Source organism: Hyla sarda, chromosome 6 (genome assembly GCF_029499605.1).
Source record: "Hyla sarda isolate aHylSar1 chromosome 6, aHylSar1.hap1, whole genome shotgun sequence".
Lineage (NCBI taxonomy): Eukaryota > Metazoa > Chordata > Amphibia > Anura > Hylidae > Hyla > Hyla sarda.
Window position 1 is genome coordinate 62,560,441 of NC_079194.1, and position 24,312 is coordinate 62,584,752.

General features: G+C 44.6%; 1 protein-coding gene across 1 annotated transcript in view; it reads right to left on the minus strand.

Annotated features, from left to right (window-relative positions):
• Positions 1 to 2,204: 2,204 nt before the first annotated feature.
• Positions 2,205 to 24,312, minus strand: part of KDELR3 (KDEL endoplasmic reticulum protein retention receptor 3) — a 30,365-nt gene continuing 8,257 nt past the window's right edge. The window contains exons 2-5 of the mRNA XM_056523935.1: positions 20,336 to 20,436; positions 18,369 to 18,527; positions 3,376 to 3,628; positions 2,205 to 2,698 (exon numbers count right to left, since the gene is read on the minus strand). Coding sequence (XP_056379910.1) covers positions 2,658 to 2,698; positions 3,376 to 3,628; positions 18,369 to 18,527; positions 20,336 to 20,436 — 554 coding nt within the window. The 3' untranslated portion in view covers positions 2,205 to 2,657. The remainder of the gene's footprint in view (positions 2,699 to 3,375; positions 3,629 to 18,368; positions 18,528 to 20,335; positions 20,437 to 24,312) is intronic.

Here is a 24,312-nt window from a genome sequence, read left to right on the forward strand (position 1 = left end):
ATGCCCAGATATTATATAATCAGATTGAATACTCTAGTGCTCAAGTCACATTTAAAGTGGGAGGAGGGGGGGGGGGGGGGGGGGGGGGGCAGGGCCCAGTAGATGTCACATAACTGGTTACATTGCACCACATTAAGCTGCAATATGCTAACTTTGCTAGAGAAACACTGATAACAGATGTCGAAATGGCGCGGTATTACACATATTAATCATTAGTAAAGTTGTTCACTTGGAGGCTTTATTATATGGTAATGTGCAAATATTTCATTTTAATTTGGGAAGTGATAAAGCTAAAAACAAAATGTGATTTCTTTTCCATTGGCAGGAATGTTACCGATGTTGAGTTGTAGCCAGATATCGCTGCTTGTCTGCATTCACACCAACAACTACAGATGTGGCCATTCTTACTTTAAAGGGGTACTCCGCTCCCAGACATCTTATCCCCTATTCAAAGGGTGCGGGTGGAGGGAGTCGTGACGTCATGACCACGCCCCTTGTGACATAATGTCACGCCCCCTCAATGCAAGTCTATGGGAGGGGGCGTGGCGACCGCCACGCCCCCTCCCATAGACTTGCATTGAGGGGATGTGACTTAACAAGGGGCGTGGCTGTGACGTCATGACCCCTGCTGCCTGCTCCAAGCGTTTGGAACAAAGTGTTCCGAACACTGGGGCAGTAGAGTACCCCTTTAACACAAATTTGCGCTAAATTAGGGCTGGGCGGTATACCGGTTCAAACCGAATACCGACATTTTTGTGCTGCACGATATGAATTTTAACCCATACCACAGCCGTTGGCTGTCCGGGCATGCTGGGAGTTGTAGTTTTGCAACATCTGGAGGTCCGCAGGTTGGAGACCACTGCTCTATACTGTGCGTTATCCCTATGCCCGGGCTGCAAAAAATAAACAAAATAAACTTTAACTCACCTCCCGTTGGTCCGGTACCGGCCTCACTTGTTTCCTGGGGACGTGAACGTCGGCCAGCCGTCAGCCTATCACCGGCTGCAGCGATGTTCCTCCTCGGCCAGTGATAGGCTGAGCCCACTGTCATGTAAGAAGCCGGCTTCTTAGTGCGCTCAGCCTATCGCCGGCAAAGGCGGAACATCACTGCAGCTGGTGATAGGCTGACCTATGTTCCCGTCCCCAGCGTAAGGCTGACGTAGGTGCGTCAAAGTTTATTTTGATTACCTTTTGCAGCCCGGACATAGGGATACCGCACAGTATAGAGTGCCAGCGCTGGGGGACGCAACAAACAGGACGAGGAGGGCAGCGCATGCGGGTGATATGTGAGTATTTACCCCGATGGGGATGTGGGCTGATAATATGGGGGGGGGGGTGGCTAGGAAATAACGTTATATACCGTGGAACCGCCAAAAGTTTAAAAAAAATACCGTGATACCCACATTTGGTCATACCGCCCAGCCTTATGTTAACTGTTACATTTCTTTCCAGTCTGGAATATTTAGCAATTTCTATCATATACTATATGGCTGCCAGAGTCTAAAAGTTTTATGGTAATCAATACCACTAGGGCCCAGTGGATTTTCTCCTTTTTATTATATATATGTGCCAGGATTATATAATTTTTATTATACTGTTTTATAAATGTTTAATAAAAACAATTAATTGAAGCATTCCTATAATATTGATTTGATTTTCATTGTGTACCTTTTTCAGGGTAAAATCCTTGAAGGATTGGTTATAAATCTTTCTTTTATAATTTACAAATCTGTTTAACTTTCTGGCACCAGTTGATTTTAAATAATTTTTTTTCCAGCAGAGTACCCCTTTAATAGGGTCCATTGGGGGCCTATCATTGGGTGTCCTGCTTGCTGTGCTGTTTTGTCTGATATTTTGGCCAGAACCTAATGGAGCCTTCAGTGCAGGTGTGAACCCAGCCTTAGCTTATTCCTCTGGACTCACTATATAAAGGCTTTAATTATTCTGATTAAAAATAAGAAAAACAAGTCGAGTCAGTAAAAATAGACAATTCTAAACTTAGCCCTAAAACAATGACTAAACAGCCTGCCAATTCCAGAACCAAAGCCGGCCATATTTATATGATAGCTGTTGGCTGAACACACTCAAGTATCTCTCCCCATTCCTCTATAGCATTATCTCCCAATCAGTGTGCCTCCAGCTGTTGCAAAACTTGTAGTTTTGCTTGCAACAGCTGTAGGCACACTGGTTGGGAGACCCTGCCGCACCAGGTTACCCCAGCAACTCCACAGGCGGCTGCAAAAGCGAGTGGTCTAGGGATCTTCCAGCAGTCCCAAAGACTTGCGTAACATTCCTGACAATGTCGTAGGCAGCGGGCCACAGAGGTGCCCAGAGCTTTACAAGTGTGTCCTGATGCCGCAGCGACACTATAGTTACACTTACAGGTTAAGTTTACAATCAACCATAAAAAACGTAAACCGTTCGTCTACAGAGCATGGTTGGTTCATTTATTTGTACAAAGATATTTACAGGTGTGTACCCCAAATATAGTTTATTATTAGGAGAAAAAAAAGTCAAAAATATAAAAACCAAGTATACAGTCACCACCCCATTATGGAAGAATGGAGCTCATAGTGTGAATTTGGAGTGAAGCTGTCCTGTCCTTAATCCATAGCTTGTTCCATCAGGTCAGTCGGTTTGGGTCCTGGAGTCAGGTATTAAACGGGCATCGGGAGACTGAGCTTCTTGCCACGAAGAACTGTAGGGAAAGACGGAAAAATATATACAGTAAATGGGACTGTCAACATGAATAAATCGGGAACGGGTGGCATCTGTGGACTGATATTTTATCTATCCATCTCATATTTTATAGCGATCTCTGATTTTATCTAATCTAATGATCATCTAATCTATCTATCCTCAATGTGTGTGTGTACATGTGTATGTGTGCGTACGTGTGTATGTGTGTATGTACATATGTGCCTGCATAACTTCTATATGGCCAGTGATATTTTGATGAAACTTGGTACACGTTACTTATGTCAACTAAAAAATATAGTAGAAAATAACGCCCTTATGCGTGGGTCAGGGTTTTAGTCTGAAGTCCCATGCCAGTCTATGTGACTTCTGGTACATCTCCTAATCGCGTTACTCTCGGGCTACGGAGATTGCCCGGGACTTTAAAAGATCCTGGCAACTGTCCGACAGGCAGGTGCAGAGAATAGTTAATGCGGGGGATGAGATATTGGGACGGGATATAAGGACATCATATCAGGTCGGGATATTAGGACAGGATATGAGGACAAGAGAGTCATTGTAATTTTTCCTCTCCCACAAGATTGTTAAGAATGGCGGGAAAAGCCGGTTACTCTGCTAATATATAAATCTATATTGTACCCTCAGTTACAGGTTACTCCCCGATTTAGCATTCCTTACCTTTAGTGACGTAGAGGTAGAAAAAGTCAAAGTAGAAGATAGTCTGCACCACTCCTGAGACAACAGCTATCTGGTCATAGAATTTCTCCGTGTGGTAACGCCAGATCCAGTTGGCCAAGTAGAGCACACGATATAAGCCCAAGAAGAAGAGGTAGTGTGTGGTGATAGACTCGGCTTCTCCCGTCTTACTGATCATAAAGAGCTGGGGCAAAATGGCCACGGACTCCAGGTAAATTGAAAAAGTCCAAAGAATCTAAAAAGAAAAGGAAAGAATAAAGATCATGTAAATTCATGTTTTGTCTACAACCACTTCTTGACAACCACCTTCTTCAGAGTAAGGTCTGATGTCCAGTAAAAGTATTTCTGCACCATATAAAAATTATTAGATAATAAAATAATTATTGAATGCTACAAAATAATTCAGGTAAGTGTCAGAGCTACAGAAAATCATGTCTTAAAGTGTGCCTGTCATTTGCAAAAACTTTATATATAATGTAGATAATACCATTATATGTATATTTGTAATATATATTGGTTAACAAATGTGTATATTTTGGGGTGAAAAAAATGCTGTCTTTGCAGCTATTCTATGTGTGTCTCTGTGAGGAGTCCAAAAACAGGAAGTGAGGGCAGGACATGCAGGGCTCTGTACACTGAGAACAAGCAGGGCTCTGTGCACTGAGGACAAGCAGGGCTCTGTACACTGAGGACAAGCAGGGCTCTGTACACTGAGAACAAGCAGGGCTCTGTGCACTGAGGACAAGCAGGGCTCTGTACACTGAGGACAAGCAGGGCTCTGTACACTGAGGACAAGCAGGGCTCTGTACACTGAGGACAAGCAGGGCCCTGTACACTGAGGACAAGCAGGGCCCTGTACACTGAGGACAAGCAGGGCTCCGTACACCGAGGACAAGCAGGGCTCCGTACACCGAGGACAAGCAGGGCTCCGTACACCGAGGACAAGCAGGGCTCCGTACACCGAGGACAAGCAGGGCTCCGTACACCGAGGACAAGCAGGGCTCCGTACACCGAGGACAAGCAGGGCTCCGTACACCGAGGACAAGCAGGGCTCCGTACACCGAGGACAAGCAGGGCTCCGTACACCGAGGACAAGCAGGGCTCCGTACACCGAGAACAAGCAGGGCTCTGTACACCGAGGACAAGCAGGGCTCTGTACACCGAGGACAAGCAGAGCTCTGTACACTGAGGACAAGCAGGGCTATGTACACTGAGGACAAGCAGAGTTCTGTACACTGAGGACAAGCAGGGCTCCGTACACAGAGGACAAAGCAGGGCTCTGTACACCGAGGACAAGCAGGGCTCCGTACACAGAGGACAAAGCAGGGCTCTGTACACCGAGGACAAGCAGGGCTCCGTACACTGAGGACAAGCAGAGATCTGTACACTGAGGACAAGCAGGGCTCCGTACACCGAGGACAAGCAGGGCACTGTGCAGTGAGGACAAGCAGGGCTCCGTACACCGAGGACAAGCAGGGCTCCGTACACCGAGGACAAGCAGGGCCCTGTGCACCGAGGACAAGCAGGGCCCTGTGCACCGAGGACAAGCAGGGCCCTGGGCACCGAGGACTAGCAGGGCCCTGGGCACCGAGGACAAGCAGGGCCCTGGGCACCGAGGACAAGCAGGGCCCTGGGCACCGAGGACAAGTAGGGCCCTGGGCACCGAGGACAAGCAGGGATCTGTTCAGTGAGGCTCTGTGACATGCTCCTGGCTCATCAGGTTATTCTCACCTGTTCGAGAGAGTATTTGCTTTACATTTGTCACATTTAGGGGGTCTTTAAGGAGCTGCACGTCTAATCCCCCTACACCTGGTCAGGCCGTCACTTGGACATTCACAGCATTTGGATCGTAAAATTGCTTCACGCCCATAAGTGTAAAGTGCTGGGTGGCTTTTTTACAATGTGCATAATGTCTACTTTAAGAAACCAAACCCTCGAAGGACAAAGTACCTTATGAAAGGTAGAGGTCCCATTGGTTGGATCCCCACCGATCAAGCACTTATGTATCCTGTGCATAAGTGATAAATTATAATCTTAGGATTACCCCTTAAACCTTTTTAGTTACTGGCTGTATGTGTTTTTATGGGGACCACTAAGAGGAATACGGCAAGGCTGTCGCTTTTTTACATTGGTAGCATAGCCACCCGGCAAGGATGGGGCTCGGCAGTTGGCAACAGCATGGCACCCAAGCTAACTACCGGAAGAGGAGAAAGTGCAGAACCTGGCAGTTTAACCCACCTACATGCCGCGTTCATATCAAGACTGTGGAATACAAGGGATCTGTGGGGGCTCTGTTAGCCCATCGATAACCTGAAGACATGATTGCCAGGTGCTGATGGGTTTCCATGGCAGCTGGAGACCTTCTGAAGTCCTCCAGGCCTCCCATGAGAATGCTGGGTGCCAATGGGTTTCCACAGCAGCTGGGGGGGGCTTATGAACCCTAAAATGATGCCATCAAAAACAAACCATTATATGGCTATGTCTATAAAACACTATAAAAGTTATGAATATTAGAATGTGACAAATATTGTTTGGGCAGAAAGGCCCAACCTGGCTTGGTCACTAAAAGGTTAAAGGGGTATTCCAGGCCAAAACTTTTTTTTATATATCAACTGGCTCCGGAAAGTTAAACATTTATAAATCACAGTGTGAATTCAGGTAGAAAACAGACATGGTGCACATTTACAATCTTGTATTATGATCTAATTGCTTCTCAGCATAATATCAAAAACTAATAGGTTGTTAGTATACATTTTGATAGAAAAGTACAAAGCCCACTCGCCACGTCAAGGCCACCTATTTAGAGTGGGTCCCTAACGTCCCTAGCATAAAATGGCGTACTTCTATTAAAAAATCTTAATCCTTCCAATAGTTATTAGCTTCTGAAGTTGAGTTGTTGTTTTCTGTCTAACTGCTCTCTGATGACTCACGTCCCGGGAGCTGTCCAGCTCCTATAGGGATATTCTCCCATCATGCACAGCTCCCGGGACGTGACATCATCATTGAGCAGTTAGACAGAAAACTTCAGAAGCTAATAACTATTGGAAGGATTAAGATTTTTTAATATAAGTAATTTACAAATCTGTTTAACTTTCCGGAGCCAGTTGATATATATAAAAAAAGGTTTTGCCTGGAATACCCCTTTAAGTTCCCCAACAGATTACAGATGATCATTGAGAAACCTGGGGACACCTTGTGATTGGCTTATTTTTTGGGGAACACTTCTAACAAGGGATCATACAAAGTGGACAACCCAACAATGTATAGGTCCATGTTTCCCAACCAGGGTGCCTCCATTTGTTGCAAAACTACAACTCCTGAGGAAGCCTCCGTCGCTGGAGGCGGAACGCGTGGGGTTAGCTTTCCCCTGTACGGAGATGTAGACAGTCCCGGCATTTATACAGACACAGTTTGGGCCCCAAGCTGTCATTCTCCTGCACATGCACCTTATATGCCTGTAGTGCTTGATATCTTATATATACAGGGCCATTTCTATGGATACAACTTAATACAATGGGAATGGTTGGTGATATAACTTCCTGTTTGTGGCACATTAGTATATGTGAGGGGGGAAACTTTTCAAGATGGGTGGTGACCATGGCGGCCATTTTGAAGTCCGCCATTTTGAATCCAACTTTTGTTTTTTCAATAGGAAAAGGGTCATGTGACATTCCATGTGAATATCACAAGAAAAACAATGATGTGCTTGGTTTTAACGTAACTTTATTCTTTCATGAGTTATTTACAAGTTTCTGACCACTTATAAAATGTGTTCAATGTGCTGCCCATTGTGTTGGATTGTCAATGCAACCCTCTTCTCTATATACTGCTATATACTACTATATACACCGCAGGAGAAATGCTAGCACAGGCTTCCAGTATCTGTATACACTGCTATATACTACTATATACACTGCAGGAGAAATGCTAGAACAGGCTTCCAGTATCTGTATACACTGCTATATACTACTATATACACCGCAGGAGAAATGCTAGCACAGGCTTCCAGTATCCGTATACACTGCTATATACTACTATATACACCGCAAGAGAAATGCTAGCACAGGCTTCCAGTATCTGTATACACTGCTATATACTACTATATACACCGCAGGAGAAATGCTAGCACAGGCTTCCAGTATCTGTATACACTGCTATATACTACTATATACACCGCAGGAGAAATGCTAGCACAGGCTTCCAGTATCTGTATACACTGCTATATACACCGCAGGAGAAATGCTAGCACAGGCTTCCAGTATCTGTATACACTGCTATATACACCGCAGGAGAAATGCTAGCACAGGCTTCCAGTATCCGTATATACTGCTATATACTACTATATACACTGCAGGAGAAATGCTAGCACAGGCTTCCAGTATCCGTATATACTGCTATATACTACTATATACACTGCAGGATAAATGCTAGCACAGGCTTCCAGTATCCGTATACACTGCTATATACTACTATATACACCGCAGGAGAAATGCTAGCACAGGCTTCCAGTATCTGTATACACTGCTATATACTACTATATACACCGCAGGAGAAATGCTAGCACAGGCTTCCAGTATCTGTATACACTGCTATATACTACTATATACACCGCAGGAGAAATGCTAGCACAGGCTTCCAGTATCTGTATACACTGCTATATACTACTATATACACCGCAGGAGAAATGCTAGCACAGGCTTCCAGTATCCGTAGTTTCAGGTGCTGCAGAATGGGCAAAACAAAAATTGGAACAGGACCCTCAGTTTATGCAGAAGATTTTGTTCAGTGATGAGGAAACTTTTATGTGAATGGTGAAGTTAACAAACAAAACCACCGCTATTGGTCTGACACTAACCCACATTGGATAGATCCCTCCAAGACTGTTAGAACACAACAATTGATGGTATGGTGTGGTATATGGGGTACAAAGATAGTGGGGCCATTCTTCATCAATGGAAACCTCAAGGCCACTGGATATGTGAAATTGCTACATGATGATGTGTTTCCCTCTTTATGCTCTGAAGCTGCACGTTCCCTGAGTTTTTCCAGCAAGATGGTGACCACCACATTATGGGTGTCAGGTCCGAGCATTCCTAGATGAACAGTTTCCTGGAAAGTGGATTGGTCATCGTGGGACAGTTTAATGGCCCCCAAGGTCTCCTAATCTGACCCCCCTTAGACTTTTATCTTTGGGGTCATCTGAAGGAAATTGTCTATGCTGTGAAGATACGAGATGTGCAGCACCTGAAACTATGGATACTGGAAGCCTGTGCTAGCATTTCTCCTGCGGTGTATATAGTAGTATATAGCAGTGTATACGGATACTGGAAGCCTGTGCTAGCATTTCTCCTGCGGTGTATATAGTAGTATATAGCAGTGTATACAGATACTGGAAGCCTGTGCTAGCATTTCTCCTGTGGTGTATATAGCAGTGTATACAGATACTGGAAGCCTGTGCTAGCATTTCTCCTGCGGTGTATATAGTAGTATATAGCAGTGTATACAGATACTGGAAGCCTGTGCTAGTATTTCTCCTGCGGTGTATATAGTAGTATATAGCAGTGTATGCGGATACTAGAAGCTTGTGCTAGCATTTCTCCTGCTGTGTATATAGTAGTATATAGCAGTGTATACAGATACTGGAAGCCTGTGCTAGCATTTCTCCTGCGGTGTATATAGTAGCATATAGCAGTGTATACAGATACTGGAAGCCTGTGCTAGCATTTCTCCTGCTGTGTATATAGTAGTATATAGCAGTGTATACAGATACTGGAAGCCTGTGCTAGCATTTCTCCTGCGGTGTATATAGTAGTATATAGCAGTGTATACAGATACTGGAAGCCTGTGCTAGCATTTCTCCTGCGGTGTATATAGTAGTATATAGCAGTGTATACGGATACTGGAAGCCTGTGCTAGCATTTCTCCTGCAGTGTATATAGTAGTATATAGCAGTGTATACGGATACTAGAAGCTTGTGCTAGCATTTCTCCTGCTGTGTATATAGTAGTATATAGCAGTGTATACAGATACTGGAAGCCTGTGCTAGCATTTCTCCTGCGGTGTATATAGTAGTATATAGCAGTGTATACAGATACTGGAAGCCTGTGCTAGCATTTCTCCTGCGGTGTATATAGTAGTATATAGCAGTGTATACGGATACTGGAAGCCTGTGCTAGCATTTCTCCTGCGGTGTATATAGTAGTATATAGCAGTGTATACAGATACTGGAAGCCTGTGCTAGCATTTCTCCTGTGGTGTATATAGCAGTGTATACAGATACTGGAAGCCTGTGCTAGCATTTCTCCTGCGGTGTATATAGTAGTATATATAGCAGTGTATACGGATACTGGAAGCCTGTGCTAGTATTTCTCCTGCGGTGTATATAGTAGTATATAGCAGTGTATGCGGATACTAGAAGCTTGTGCTAGCATTTCTCCTGCTGTGTATATAGTAGTATATAGCAGTGTATACAGATACTGGAAGCCTGTGCTAGCATTTCTCCTGCGGTGTATATAGTAGTATATAGCGGTGTATACAGATACTGGAAGCCTGTGCTAGCATTTCTCATGCTGTGTATATAGTAGTATATAGCAGTGTATACGGATACTGGAAGCCTGTGATAGCATTTCTCCTGCGGTGTATATAGCAGTGTATACGGATACTGGAAGCCTGTGCTAGCATTTCTCCTGCGGTGTATATAGTAGTATATAGCAGTGTATACAGATACTGGAAGCCTGTGCTAGCATTTCTCCTGCGGTGTATATAGTAGTATATAGCAGTTTATACGGATACTGGAAGCCTGTGCTAGCATTTCTCCTGCGGTGTATATAGTAGTATATAGCAGTGTATACGGATACTGGAAGCCTGTTCTAGCATTTCTCCTGCGGTGTATATAGTAGTATATAGCAGTGTATACGGATACTGGAAGCCTGTGCTAGCATTTCTCCTGCGGTGTATATAGTAGTATATAGCAGTGTATACGGATACTGGAAGCCTGTGCTAGCATTTCTCCTGCGGTGTATATAGTAGTATATAGCAGTGTATACGGATACTGGAAGCCTGTGCTAGCATTTCTCCTGCGGTGTATATAGTAGTATATAGCAGTGTATACAGATACTGGAAGCCTGTGCTAGCATTTCTCCTGTGGTGTATATAGCAGTGTATACAGATACTGGAAGCCTGTGCTAGCATTTCTCCTGCGGTGTATATAGTAGTATATAGCAGTGTATACAGATACTGGAAGCCTGTGCTAGTATTTCTCCTGCGGTGTATATAGTAGTATATAGCAGTGTATGCGGATACTAGAAGCTTGTGCTAGCATTTCTCCTGCTGTGTATATAGTAGTATATAGCAGTGTATACAGATACTGGAAGCCTGTGCTAGCATTTCTCCTGCGGTGTATATAGTAGTATATAGCAGTGTATACAGATACTGGAAGCCTGTGCTAGCATTTCTCCTGCTGTGTATATAGTAGTATATAGCAGTGTATACAGATACTGGAAGCCTGTGCTAGCATTTCTCCTGCGGTGTATATAGTAGTATATAGCAGTGTATACAGATACTGGAAGCCTGTGCTAGCATTTCTCCTGCGGTGTATATAGTAGTATATAGCAGTGTATACGGATACTGGAAGCCTGTGCTAGCATTTCTCCTGCAGTGTATATAGTAGTATATAGCAGTGTATACGGATACTAGAAGCTTGTGCTAGCATTTCTCCTGCTGTGTATATAGTAGTATATAGCAGTGTATACAGATACTGGAAGCCTGTGCTAGCATTTCTCCTGCGGTGTATATAGTAGTATATAGCAGTGTATACAGATACTGGAAGCCTGTGCTAGCATTTCTCCTGCGGTGTATATAGTAGTATATAGCAGTGTATACGGATACTGGAAGCCTGTGCTAGCATTTCTCCTGCGGTGTATATAGTAGTATATAGCAGTGTATACAGATACTGGAAGCCTGTGCTAGCATTTCTCCTGTGGTGTATATAGCAGTGTATACAGATACTGGAAGCCTGTGCTAGCATTTCTCCTGCGGCGTATATAGTAGTATATATAGCAGTGTATACGGATACTGGAAGCCTGTGCTAGTATTTCTCCTGCGGTGTATATAGTAGTATATAGCAGTGTATGCGGATACTAGAAGCTTGTGCTAGCATTTCTCCTGCTGTGTATATAGTAGTATATAGCAGTGTATACAGATACTGGAAGCCTGTGCTAGCATTTCTCCTGCGGTGTATATAGTAGTATATAGCAGTGTATACAGATACTGGAAGCCTGTGCTAGCATTTCTCGTGCTGTGTATATAGTAGTATATAGCAGTGTATACGGATACTGGAAGCCTGTGCTAGCATTTCTCCTGCGGTGTATATAGCAGTGTATACGGATACTGGAAGCCTGTGCTAGCATTTCTCCTGCGGTGTATATAGTAGTATATAGCAGTGTATACAGATACTGGAAGCCTGTGCTAGCATTTCTCCTGCGGTGTATATAGTAGTATATAGCAGTGTATACATATACTGGAAGCCTGTGCTAGCATTTCTCCTGCGGTGTATATAGTAGTATATAGCAGTGTATACGGATACTGGAAGCCTGTGCTAGCATTTCTCCTGCAGTGTATATAGTAGTATATAGCAGTGTATACGGATACTAGAAGCTTGTGCTAGCATTTCTCCTGCTGTGTATATAGTAGTATATAGCAGTGTATACAGATACTGGAAGCCTGTGCTAGCATTTCTCCTGCGGTGTATATAGTAGTATATAGCAGTGTATACAGATACTGGAAGCCTGTGCTAGCATTTCTCCTGCGGTGTATATAGTAGTATATAGCAGTGTATATGCAAAACGCTAAGAAAAACGCCAATTCTGCCGGATAGCGTTTTTTTTTGGTCAGAAAACGCTGCGGCCAGATGTTAGCTGTAAGTCAATGAGAAATCGCAAATTTCGAATTCCACTTTGCATTTTTTCACTTTGGCGTTTTTTTATCCTTTAGGCGTTTTTCACTTTTTCTGCGTTTTTTTTCCGCTCCTTGGCGTTTTGAAAAAAACGCTGTCGTTCCCTCAAACCAGCGTTTTTTTTTTGTCAAAATCGTGGCATTTTGCTCCAATAAAAGTCTATAGGAGTGAGAAAACGCCAAGAAAAACGCTATGTGGATTTTAACTTTGGCGTTTTTGCAGGTGGTTTTTAATCTTTTTTGGACTTTAGCGATCCAAAAAAGTGACGTAGATAGCTGTTTTTAATAAAATTGCGTAGGGTACCATTAAATATTTTTTTCAAAAATATACAGTAGTGAAGGAAAAAATTGTATCTAACGAAATGTATATTATTGAAAAAAAAAAAACTGTTACTTTTTAAACAGGGATCAATTTATGTGTGCGGGGAAATAAAAATGTAGCCGACAATTATAAAATGTATTGTGTGTGTGTTTTTCACTTTTTTGCTTTATTTTTTTAAATTTTTTTTAGTTAGTACTACTACTCCCAGCATGGAACACACTGTTCCATGATGGGAGTAGTACTACCTGTACTAATAGATCGCCCGCTGCGATCTTTCTGTATAATATATAGATGCGGCGGCCGCTCTTCTATGTTCCCCTGCACTGACGTATATTTACACTTATTCATATTTCCCGCAGGGCTGTGATTGGCCAGATGGTTCCAGCCAATCACAGCTCTCTGTGAGAAATAGGAACATGTGTATATATACGGCCGTGCAGGGGACCATAGAAGAGCGCCGGCCGCTTCTATACATTATACAGGAGCATCACAGCGGCTGTCAGAAGTGATACCCACTGTGATCTTTCCATAACTGCAGGTAATACTACTCCCAACATGGAGCACACTCTGCCTCATGCTGGGAGCTGTAGTACCTGCATTAATAGACAGATAGCAGTGGGTGTCAGAAGTTTCACTTGCAGAGTGTGCTCCATGTTGGGAGTAGTAGTGCCTGCTTAAGGACACATCACAGTGGATATCACTACTGACACCCGATGTGATCGTCCTGTCTATAGCAGAGATGGAGCGACTGTATACATCGCTCGCATCCCTGCTCTGCACTATACTCCGGGCCGGCCGCTCATTCATTCATCTTTTTGTGATTGGCTGCAACCATCCGGCCAATCACAGCTCTGGGTGGGAAATATGAATTTCTGTTGACATCAGTGGCCGGAGTATAGTGCAGAGAGGCGAGTGCTGTATAGACCCTGTATATTATGGACGATATATGTCTATAGTACAGGTACTATCACTCCCAGCATGGAACAGTCTGTTCCATGCTGGGAGTAGTAGTACTACATAAAAAATTTTAAAAATGTATTTTAAAAAAAAGTGAAACACACACTTTATTAAAAATAATAAAAATTGGGTTATAAAATATATACATTGCGTTTAATAAAAAAATTTCCATCACTGCTGCATCCTTTTTTTTTTTTTTGGTACCCAAGAAATTTTGGGTACCAAAAAAAAAAACGCCAAGGTGCAATTTCCACACAAATGGAACCCCCCCCCAGAAAAAACGCACTGGCACTGGCAATTTTTCAGGCGTTTTTTTAATCCCTAAAAAGGCAGTGCAAAAACCAAGTGGAGACTTAGCCTTATACTGCTTTTTGCTTGGGACAGCTTCCATCTTCTTTTTGGGTTATTATCCCTAGTACGGGGTGGGCGTTGTAGAACTATATTCCTCCGCCAGATCATCGTGTGTTTTTTTTAAAATGGATTTAATTGTCTGTACGCTCTCGTTTTTGCATGTCTAAATTTGTGAATAAAGATACTTGTTTGAACGTATATATTGTTATCTTTGGAGTGAATCATTTTATAAATGTAGCTTGTTCTTCCCTTTTTTGTTTCATGTCATGAAAGAAACTGGTTGCACCCAGTAAGTGTTCATGTTTTCAGGTGGTGCCTGTCTTTACATGCATAAAACTACAACTCCCAGCATGCCTTTGGCTGGCAACAGCTGGAGGCACCATGGTTGGGAAAAAGTCTAATACGGGCCTATAACATACCTATGATTTTATATAGAGACATTCTAAGTCATATTTCAAGGACTATGTTTGAATGCTTGAGAAATAAAACTAAAAGCCGGCTGTATAACCCATTTTTTGCTTTCTGGGGATATTATGGTGCCTCATAAAGGCATGGCTCTGGTGCCTAGGGGTTCCTAGTATTCACGTAGGCGCAGTCATCATTCTCTTATACCCTTGAGACTTGTGTATGGTCTGTAGTAGGGCTGGGCGGTATGACCAAATATGTGTATCACGGTATTTTTAAAACTTTTGGCGGTTCCATGGTATATAACGGTATTTCCTAGCCCCCCCCCCCACATATTAATTATCAGCCCACATCCCCATCGGGGTAAATACTCACATGTCACCCGCATGCACTGCCCTCCTCGTCCTGTTTGTTGCGTCCGCCGGTGCTGGCATTCTATACTGTACGGTATCTCTATGTCCGGACTGCAGAAGGTAAACAAAATAAACTTTAACGCACCTACGTCGGCCTTACGCTGGGGACGGGAACGTCGGAGAGCTGTCAGCTTCTTACATGACAGTGGGCTCAGCCTATCACTGGCCGAGGTGGAACATCGCTGCGGCTGGTGATAGGCTGACGGCTGTCCAACATTCCCGTCCCCAGGAAACAAGTGAGGCCGGTACCGGACCAACGGGAGGTGAGTTAAAGTTTATTTTGTTTATTTTTTGCAGCCCGGGCATAGGGATACCGCACAGTATAGAGCAGTGGTCTCCAACCTGCGGACCTCCAGATGTTGCAAAACTACAACTCCCAGCATGCCCGGACAGCCAACGGCTGTCCGGGCATGCTGGGAGTTGTAGTTTTGCAACATCTGGAGGTCTGCAGGTTGGAGACCACTGGTATAGAGTGTCAGCGGCGGCAGCTGCAACAAACAGGACGAGGAGGGCAGCGCATGCGGGTGACATGTGAGTAGTACCCTGATGGGGACAGTGCTGGGCTGATAATTAATTGGGGGGGGAGGGGTGGCGCAGAAGAGCGCTCGCAGGTCACATAGGATTATTTCCCCCATGTGGAGTGCAGCGCTGGGCTAATTCATTCATTCCCGAGGGGGAGGGGCCAAACCGGTATTGCGGTATGGGTTAAAATTCATATCGTGCAGCACAAAAATGTCGGTATTCGGTATGAACAGATATACCGCACAGTATAGAGCAGTGGTCTCCAACCTGCGGACCTCCAGATGTTGCAAAACTACAACTCCCAGCATGCCCGGACAGCCGTTGTCTGTCCGGGCATGCTGGGAGTTGTAGTTTTGCAACATCTGGAGGTCCGCAGGTTGGAGACCACTGGTATAGAGTGTCAGCGCTGGCGGCCGCAACAAACAGGACCAGGAGGGCAGCGCATGCGGGTGACATGTGAGTAGTACCCTGATGGGGACAGCGCAGTGCTGGGCTAATAATTAATTGGGGGGGGGGGGCAGAACAGCGCTCGCAGGTCACATAGGATTAGTTGGGGACAGCACAGCGCTGGGCTAATTCATTCATTCTCGAGGGGGAGGGGCCAAACCGGTATTGCGGTGTGGGTTAAAATTCATATCGTGCAGCACAAAAATTTCGGTATTCGGTATGAACAGGTATACCGCCCAGCCCTTGTCTGTAGTATGATCACAGCATGTCCGACATATATATCTGTAGACTTCATGGCTCTTACAAAGTACAATAATGAAATGTAGAAAGGATGTAAGGATACGTAGTGTAATTCTACTCTGGAGTTCTAGTTCCACGTTCTAGATAACAAACATCAGTAACGCCTCAGTCAATATTTACAATGGTGTATATTACAATACGTGCAGGAAAATGACTCTGCCCAGACTGAAACAGTATAACGTGTAAGCAAGAAGTCAGGACAACTAAAAGAATAAAAATGGATCTTATTATCCCTGTACAATAGAATTAGGGATCTGTCCAAGAACGTTCCTGCAAACAGGCTACACCTTATAGGGGTTTAAAGGGGTTCTCTGGCGCTTAGACATCTTACCCCTATCCAAAGGATAGGGGATAAGATGCCTGATCGTGGGGGTCCCACCGCTGGGGACCCGCGTGATCTTGCACGCCGCACCCCGTTACAATCAGTCCCCGGAGCGTGTTCGCTCCGGGTCTGATTACTGTCAATCACGGGGCGACGCCACGCTCCGCCCCCGTGCGACGCCACGCTCCGCCCCCTCAATGCAAGCTTATAGGAGGGGGCGTGACAGCGGCCACGCCCCCTCTCATAGACTTGCATTGAGGGGGCGGGGTGCAACCTCACACGGGGGCGGAGCCGTGACGTCACAATCTTCCGTTCCCGTGGTCAGGAACCAGAACCTCCAGCGCTGCCGGAAGCAGTAACAGGTGGGTGCTGCGTGCTATATTGCGGGGGTCCCCAGTGGCGGGACCCCCGCGATCAGACATCTTATCCCCTATCCTTTGGATAGGGGATAAGATGTCTAAGCACCGGAGTACCCCTTTAATGGACTCTAATGGGGTACTCCGCCCCTTGACATCTTATCCAATATCCAAAGGATAAGATGTCCGATCGCTGGGGGTCCGACCGTTGGGATTCCCCACGATCTCAGGCGACACCCTGGCATTCTGAAAATTTTTGTTCAGAATGTTGGGTTTGGATGGCCAAGGTCGTGGTGTAACGCCACCCCCCCTCCCAAAGACATGAATGATGCATGGCCGCCCGAACCCAGCATTGTGAACAAAAATGTTCAGAACACTGGGGTGCCGTCTGGAGATCACGGTGGTCCCAATGGCCGGACCCCCAGCGATCAGACATCTTATCCCTTATCCTTTGGATAGAGGATCAGATGTCCAGGGGCGGAGTATCCTTTAAAGTCCTGGAAACCCCTATAAGGTGTAGCCTGTAGGCAGGTTACAATGCCATAAAGAATATTCAATAGTAACATTAGGAAAATGCACGGAAATGCACCATCACCATAGACTGCAATGCATTTTCCAAGGGAATGATCATGTTCATTATTTTGGCAGAGACCAGAATCGGAATTTCCCCAGCAGAAACATCTGCCACAGAAATTCTGCTTTGTGTATGGTGCAGCAGAATCCTATTGAAAACAATGGGACTCTGCTGCAATGGAATTTCAGAGCAGAATTTTTCCAGAAATTCTGTCGTGTGAACATGGCCTAATATTGATGGCCTACCCTTAGGACAGACCATCAATATACGAATGGTGATGCTCGAACTCCCAACAATCCCAAGATCAGGTAAGAGCTGTAGCTTATTTAATGCTGAGCAAGTACAGTGCCACACATCTCATAGTGGCTGTACCTGGTACTGCAGCTTAGTCCCATTCTAGTGAATCGTACAAAATGTACACAGTTGTGCCTAGTGATGAAGATGCTACTCTGCTTGTCCTAGCGCCACAACCTCTTCAATCAGCTGGTAAATGGAGATGCCAAGAGACGAACCCACACCAATCTGATCAGGGGTTATCCAGAATTAGAAAAATACTGCTTCTTTTTGGCAAAAACAGCACCACTCCTGTCCACAGGTTGTGTGTTGTACTGCAGCTCAGGCCCATTCATTTCAGCAGAGCAGAGCTGCAATACCAGACCCAACCTGTGGACAGGGTTGGCACTGTTTTTTTTTTTTCTTTTAAACCTGGACAACCCCTACAATGGCCTAACCCAAGGAGGCACCATCATATTTAAGTCCAGTGAAAACCTCTTTTGAGGCTGTGTTCACATGCTACCCATGTTTTGTGTTAATTTAGCAGTTTTTTTTGCCATGGTTTCTGAAAATTGTGACAAAAACTGTGATACTTGATACTACTCGCCTTCGGCTGTGCTGGGAATTGTAATTTTGCGAGAGCTGGAGGCACGCTGTTTGGGAAACACTAACATAAGTCAATGTAGTTTTGTTAGGTAGATACATCCATATGAAGACAATTCTTACCTTATAGGACCAAGCACTCTATAACACTCTTGGCTTTTAGAATTCGGTCTCTTACCTCCAGAGGTGTAAATTCATAGTTTTCCAAGAAGGAGAGCCCAATAACCGGCACCAAGAGGAACTCCAGTCTGAAGGTATCGTTCTCACTGTCGTACGTCTTTCGAAACCTTATGTAGATCAGATAAATCGTGACATAGGCACAAAGCAGGAATATGATCTGTGGAAAACGTCAAAAAAAAAATACAGTATCAAAGGTCGTGATCAAAGGTCGCAATATAGCATGCAGCACCCACCTGTATCTGCTTCCGGAAGCGCTGGAGGTTCTGGCTCCCGACCACGGGGACGGAAGATCGTGAAGTCACGACTCCGCCCCGTGTGACGTCACACCCCGCCCCCTCAATGCAAGTCTATGGGATGGGGCGTGACGGACGTCACGCCCCATTCCATAGACTTGCATTGAGGGGGCGGGGTGTGATGTCACACGGGGCGGAGTTGTGACGTCACAATCTTCCGTCCCCGTGGTCGGGAGCCAGAACCTCCAGCGCTTCCGGAAGCAGATACAGGTGGGTGCTGCATGCTATATTGCGGGGGTCCCCAGTGGCGGGACCCCCTGCGATCAGACATCTTATCCCCTATCCCTTGGATAGGGGATAAGATGTCTAGGGGTGGAGTCCCCTTTTAAAGTTTACCTGTCACTTTAAAAAAAACTTTTCACATGCTAAAAGTTTTGATCAGTCAGGGTCTGAGTGTTTGGACCCCAACTGATCACTAGAATGAACGGGAAGGGAAGACAATCCTATAGACTTACACTGTAAATTTGTTTTGCTTAGCGCACTCTTCTCCCGGCTCATTCTAGCGATCGGTCTGGGTCTGAACACTCAGACCTCCACCTATCAAAACTTTTGACGTGTCTCTACAATATATCAAGTTTAATGTACTTAAAGAGTACCTGTCATGATCTTGTTAAATGTTATAATCCTCCCAGTTCACTGCCTCCATCATGATAAATCACCCCCTGCCTTTTATTTTTATTATTTTTTAGTTTTCTACCTTGATATTGCTCTGTATTTTCTGCTCAGTCTCGATCAGATTCACAGACTGGGAAGGGGCGTTCCCCAGCAGGCGTGACATCATCTGAAGCCATACAGGGGTGAACTTCCTCCCTCACTCTGCTACACACAGCCCAGAGCAGTTCGGTGTGAGATGAGCTTTGATTGGCTAAGGCTGTGTTTTTGTGTCATCCTCTCTTTTTAAGGTTCCATGGATCTCTTTTTTTTTTTTTTTTGCTGTGGTCTCCTGATACTTTTACTTACTTCTGTGACTTGAATACCTGTATGTTACCATGATGTGTGAACTGCAACCATTACCCTATTTTCTGTGCATGTCAGGGTATGTTCACACCGAGTAATGTGAATGGAATCTCCGCTCGCAGAATTCCGCGAGCAGAGATTCCATCTGGCGGGTGCCACCAAAATACTTTGGCGGTAGGACTGCGCAGCCCTGCGCCGTCACCATTTACGGTAATGCATGTTCTTTCTTTGCACGGATCAATTTCAGCAGTGGAATTGTCCGCTTCTGAAATTCCTCAGTGTGAACGGGTCCGCGGAAGACCCATTCACACAAATGGTAATGTTCACAGCGTGAATTTCTGACGTGCAATTCCGCGTGAGGAAATTCCGCACAAATTACCCAATGTGAACATGCCCTTACTCTACATTATCGTAAATGGGAGATTAGGAAAAACGGCCAAGTGAGGTGTCCCTGAATGTCTCCATTCGCTATTGTAGAAAAGCAACCACCCATTTGCAACCAACTCCCATTGTCAGGACCCCCACTGATCAGACATTCATAACTTTAGGGCAGCGGTCTTCAAACTGTGGCCCTCCAGATGTTGCAAAACTACAACTCCCAGCATGCCCGGACAGCCAACGGCTGTCCGGGCATGCTGGGAATTGTAGTTTTGCAACATCTGGAGGGCCACAGTTTGAAGACCACTGCTTTAGGGGGATTCAATCCGCTCCTTACCTTCATCACTGTGTTATAGACGGATATAAATGTTGTCAGCAAATCCAAGTAGCGTGTGGTGAATACGAGAGCGAACAATAGTTGACTTTTCCCTGATATACCTGGAATAAAAATACAAAACTATATTAATGTCTAAATATGTGTTTCCCAACCCAGGTTCTTCCAGCTGTAGTTTTGCTACAGCTGGAGGCACCTTGGTTGGGAACCACGGATCTAAACTCTTCTATATCCTATGTTCTATACACATCTATATGATATATTGTTCTGCTGCGGTAACTTCTATCCTGTAGCTGATATCATCATATCTGATTACAAGAGCCGTGCGTTTCCTAATAACACATAACAGTATCTGATCTTATGCTTAGTACTGAATATACAGCTGGCACACGGACCTCCATGACGGCTGCGTATATATGAACCGATGGGAATATTCATATCTCATAAAGGCTAGGATGTACCAGCACTTTATAACCATGGGGGTCTGACATCTAAAGCCCCTGCAGATGCTAAGAAAAAAAGGGGTCTGCAGCTCCGATTCAATGCTATGGCCCCTTTCAGGTTAAAGGGGTACTCCGGTGAAAACCTTTTTTCTTTTAAATCAACTGGTGGCAGAAAGTTAAACATATTTGCAAATTACTTCTATAAAAAAAATCTTAATCCTTCCAGTACTTATCAGCTGCTGAATGCAACAGAGGAAATTCCTTTCTTTTTGGAACACTGATGACATCACGAGCACAGTGCTCTCTGCTGACATCTCTGTCCATTTTGGCAACCGTGCACAGCAGATGTATGCAAAGGGCAGCATGGTGGCTCAGTGGTTAGCAATGCTGCCTTGCAGTGCTGGGGACTTGGGTTCAAATCCCACTAAGGACAACAATAAATAAAGTGTTATTATCATTATAATAACGTCAGCAGAGAGAACTGTGGTCGTGAGGTCATCAGAGAGCATTCAAAAAAGAAAAGGATTTCCTCTGTAGTATTCAGCAGCTAATAAGTACAGGAAGGATTAAGATTTTTTTTAATAGAAGGAATTTACAAATATGTTTAACTTTCTGCCACCAGTTGATTTAAAAGAAAAAAGGTTTTCACCGGAGTACCCCTTTAACTGTGGTTGGCCATATTCAGTTGAATGGAGCTGTGCTGGCCAGGCACTACTATGCAGGCAAAGATTGTAAAGGGGCTTTAACGCTATATACCCCTGGTATAGAAACTGCCATTGGGTTAGCCTATACTAGCTTGTATTGGGTAATAGCGCTTGTGGCACTGAACACATGGCACCTTTATCATTCTATCTTCACACAGCCGAATGTCTGGGCAGAAAATTCCCAAGCAGACATTCTGCAGGCTGCAAGCGCCGGCACAAGTATCCAGTGTTAGGAGTGCTCGGTAATGCGCCAGCTCTATAGATGGCAATGCATTTCAGAGCAGATTCCGCAAAAAGAATTGACATGTCAGATTTAGAAAGTCGGAATCGGAATTTCCGCTGTAAATGTTTTCGCCCTCTGAAATCCCGCCGTGTGCACAGTGCAGCAGAATGTCATTGAAAACAATAGGACTCTGCTGGAAGGTTTCCGTGCTCACAATTTCCAAGCGGAATTCGGGCGTGTGAATGAGGCCTTATTATCATTCTTATCATTCATATTTAAAGGGGTATTCCAGGCAAAACCTTTTTTTATATATATCAACTGGCTCCGGAAAGTTAAACAGATTTGTAAATTACTTCTATTAAAAAATCTTAATCCTTCCAATAGTTATTAGCTTCTGAAGTTTTCTGTCTAACAGCTCAATGATGATGTCACGTCCCGGGAGCTGTGCATGATGGGAGAATATCCCCATAGGAACTGCACAGCTCCCGGGACGTGAGTCATCAGAAAGCAGTTAGACAGAAAACAACTCAACTTCAGAAGCTAATAACTATTGGAAGGATTAAGATTTTTTAATAGAAGTAATTTACAAATCTGTTCAACTTTCCGGAGCCAGTTGATATGTGAAAAAAAGTTTTGGCCTGGAATACCCCTTTAACCCTGCTGTGACGTAGCACAGAAATCTTGTTGTGCCAGTGAGTTCAGTGGTAGGCCGCAGCAAACTAGCCACAAACAGGGTGGCCTCCCTAGTGGGTATCATTCTTTCCTTTATAGACACGAGGGTCAGCCACCCTGTGGGATTGACCAATGGTAGGCAATGACCCATCTCAAGTAGAGTTGTGACTGGTCGGCCTCCCCGCTCGATCATATATGTGACATGGACATTTGTAATAAAAGTGACTACCAGACAAATGGGACAAAATACAGTGGTCCCTCAAGTTACAATATTAATCGGTTCCAGGACGACCATTGTATGTTGAGACCATTGTATGTTGAGACCATAACTCTATGGAAACCTGGTAATTGGTTCTGAAGCCAAAATGTCATCCAAAAATAGGAAAAAGTGAGGATTAGGGAAAGATAAGTAGATAACTAATAAAGATAAAGCAAATCCTTACATATAAAAGTAAGAAATAGCTGCTGGAAGCTGTAATCACTGTCTTATGTCAGTGTTTCCCATCCAGGGGGCCTCCAGCTGTTGCAAAACTACAACTCCCAGCATGCCTGGACAGCCAAAGGCTGTCCAGGCATGCTGGGAGTAGTAGTTTTGCAACAGCTGGAGGCACTCTGGTTGGGAAAGGCTGGTCTATATAGAGGACAGGAGCTTTTTCAGGGTCCTGTACAGTACATGCAAAATGTAGCTGCCCTCACCTGGTGTCCAAAGGAGCAGCTAACCCTGGCAGAGGTAAAGAGTACAGAACATGTAGTACCTCCCTGTACTGTAGGGGGCGCTACCAAAACAGTCAGTGCATGCACTTCAGTAGTACAGATGTAAATGTCCATTCTGATTGGTCAGTTCTTCCGGCCATTGATTCATTTCACAGATCTGGACTGTCTGTACATTGTATGTTGAGTCTGGTTTCAAGTTAAAATGGTCCAGAATAGACCATTGTATATTGAAACTATTGTATGTTGAGGCCATTGTAAGTTGAGGGATCACTGTAATATGGTGAATTTATCAAAATCTGTCCATAGGAAAAGTTGCTGAGTTGCCCATAGCAACCAATCAGATCGCTACTTTCATTTTTCACAGGCCTTTTTAAAAATGAAAGAAACAATCTGATTGGTTGCTATGGGCAACTCAGCAACTTTTCCTATGGACAGGTTTTGATAAATCTTCCTTAATGTGTATATTATAGGGGTAGTGATGGGAGGCGAAGGGAATAGCGTGTGCCCTCTTTATAACAGCCCACATCTAAAAGTGTCCTACTTCTCTAGTCAAGGTTCTTTACGCTAGTGAAATGCCTTGTTTTAACATGTCTTCCTTCAGGCGATTATTAATGCAAATCTGGTTACATGACAGGAACAATGTATGTAAAGGCTTCGGCCTACTCCACGTGTTCACATCTGCCTGCAGGAATACAGAACACAATACACTGGGTAGGTACAGCCAAGGAATGTCAAGTCTTGTGTGATGGCGACGGAGTGTAATCATCCCGCCATAGTAGTCTCCAAACTGTGCTCCTTCAGATATTGCAAACTACAACTCCCAGCATGCTTGCATGCTGGGAGTTGTAGTTTTGCAATATCTGAAGGAGCACAGTTTGGAGGTTACTGCTGTAAATGGAGTCTGCTGTACCTAGATGTTCACTGTTAAAGGGGTTATCCAGGTAAAAACTTTTATATATATATATATATATCAACTGGCTCCAGAAAGTTAGGGTGGGTTCCCACCACGTTTTGTACTTACGGTTCCCGTATACGGCTGGGAGGAGGGGTGGGAGGGGCTTAATCGCGGCGCCCGTACTCAGCCGTATAGGGGAACCGTTTTTAATGCATGTCTATGAGCCGACCGGAGTGAACTGCAGCCTCCGGTCGGCTTCGTTTTCGGCCGTATGCGGTTTCCCGACCGTAGGCAAAAACGCGGTCGACCACGTTTTTGCCTGCGGGCGG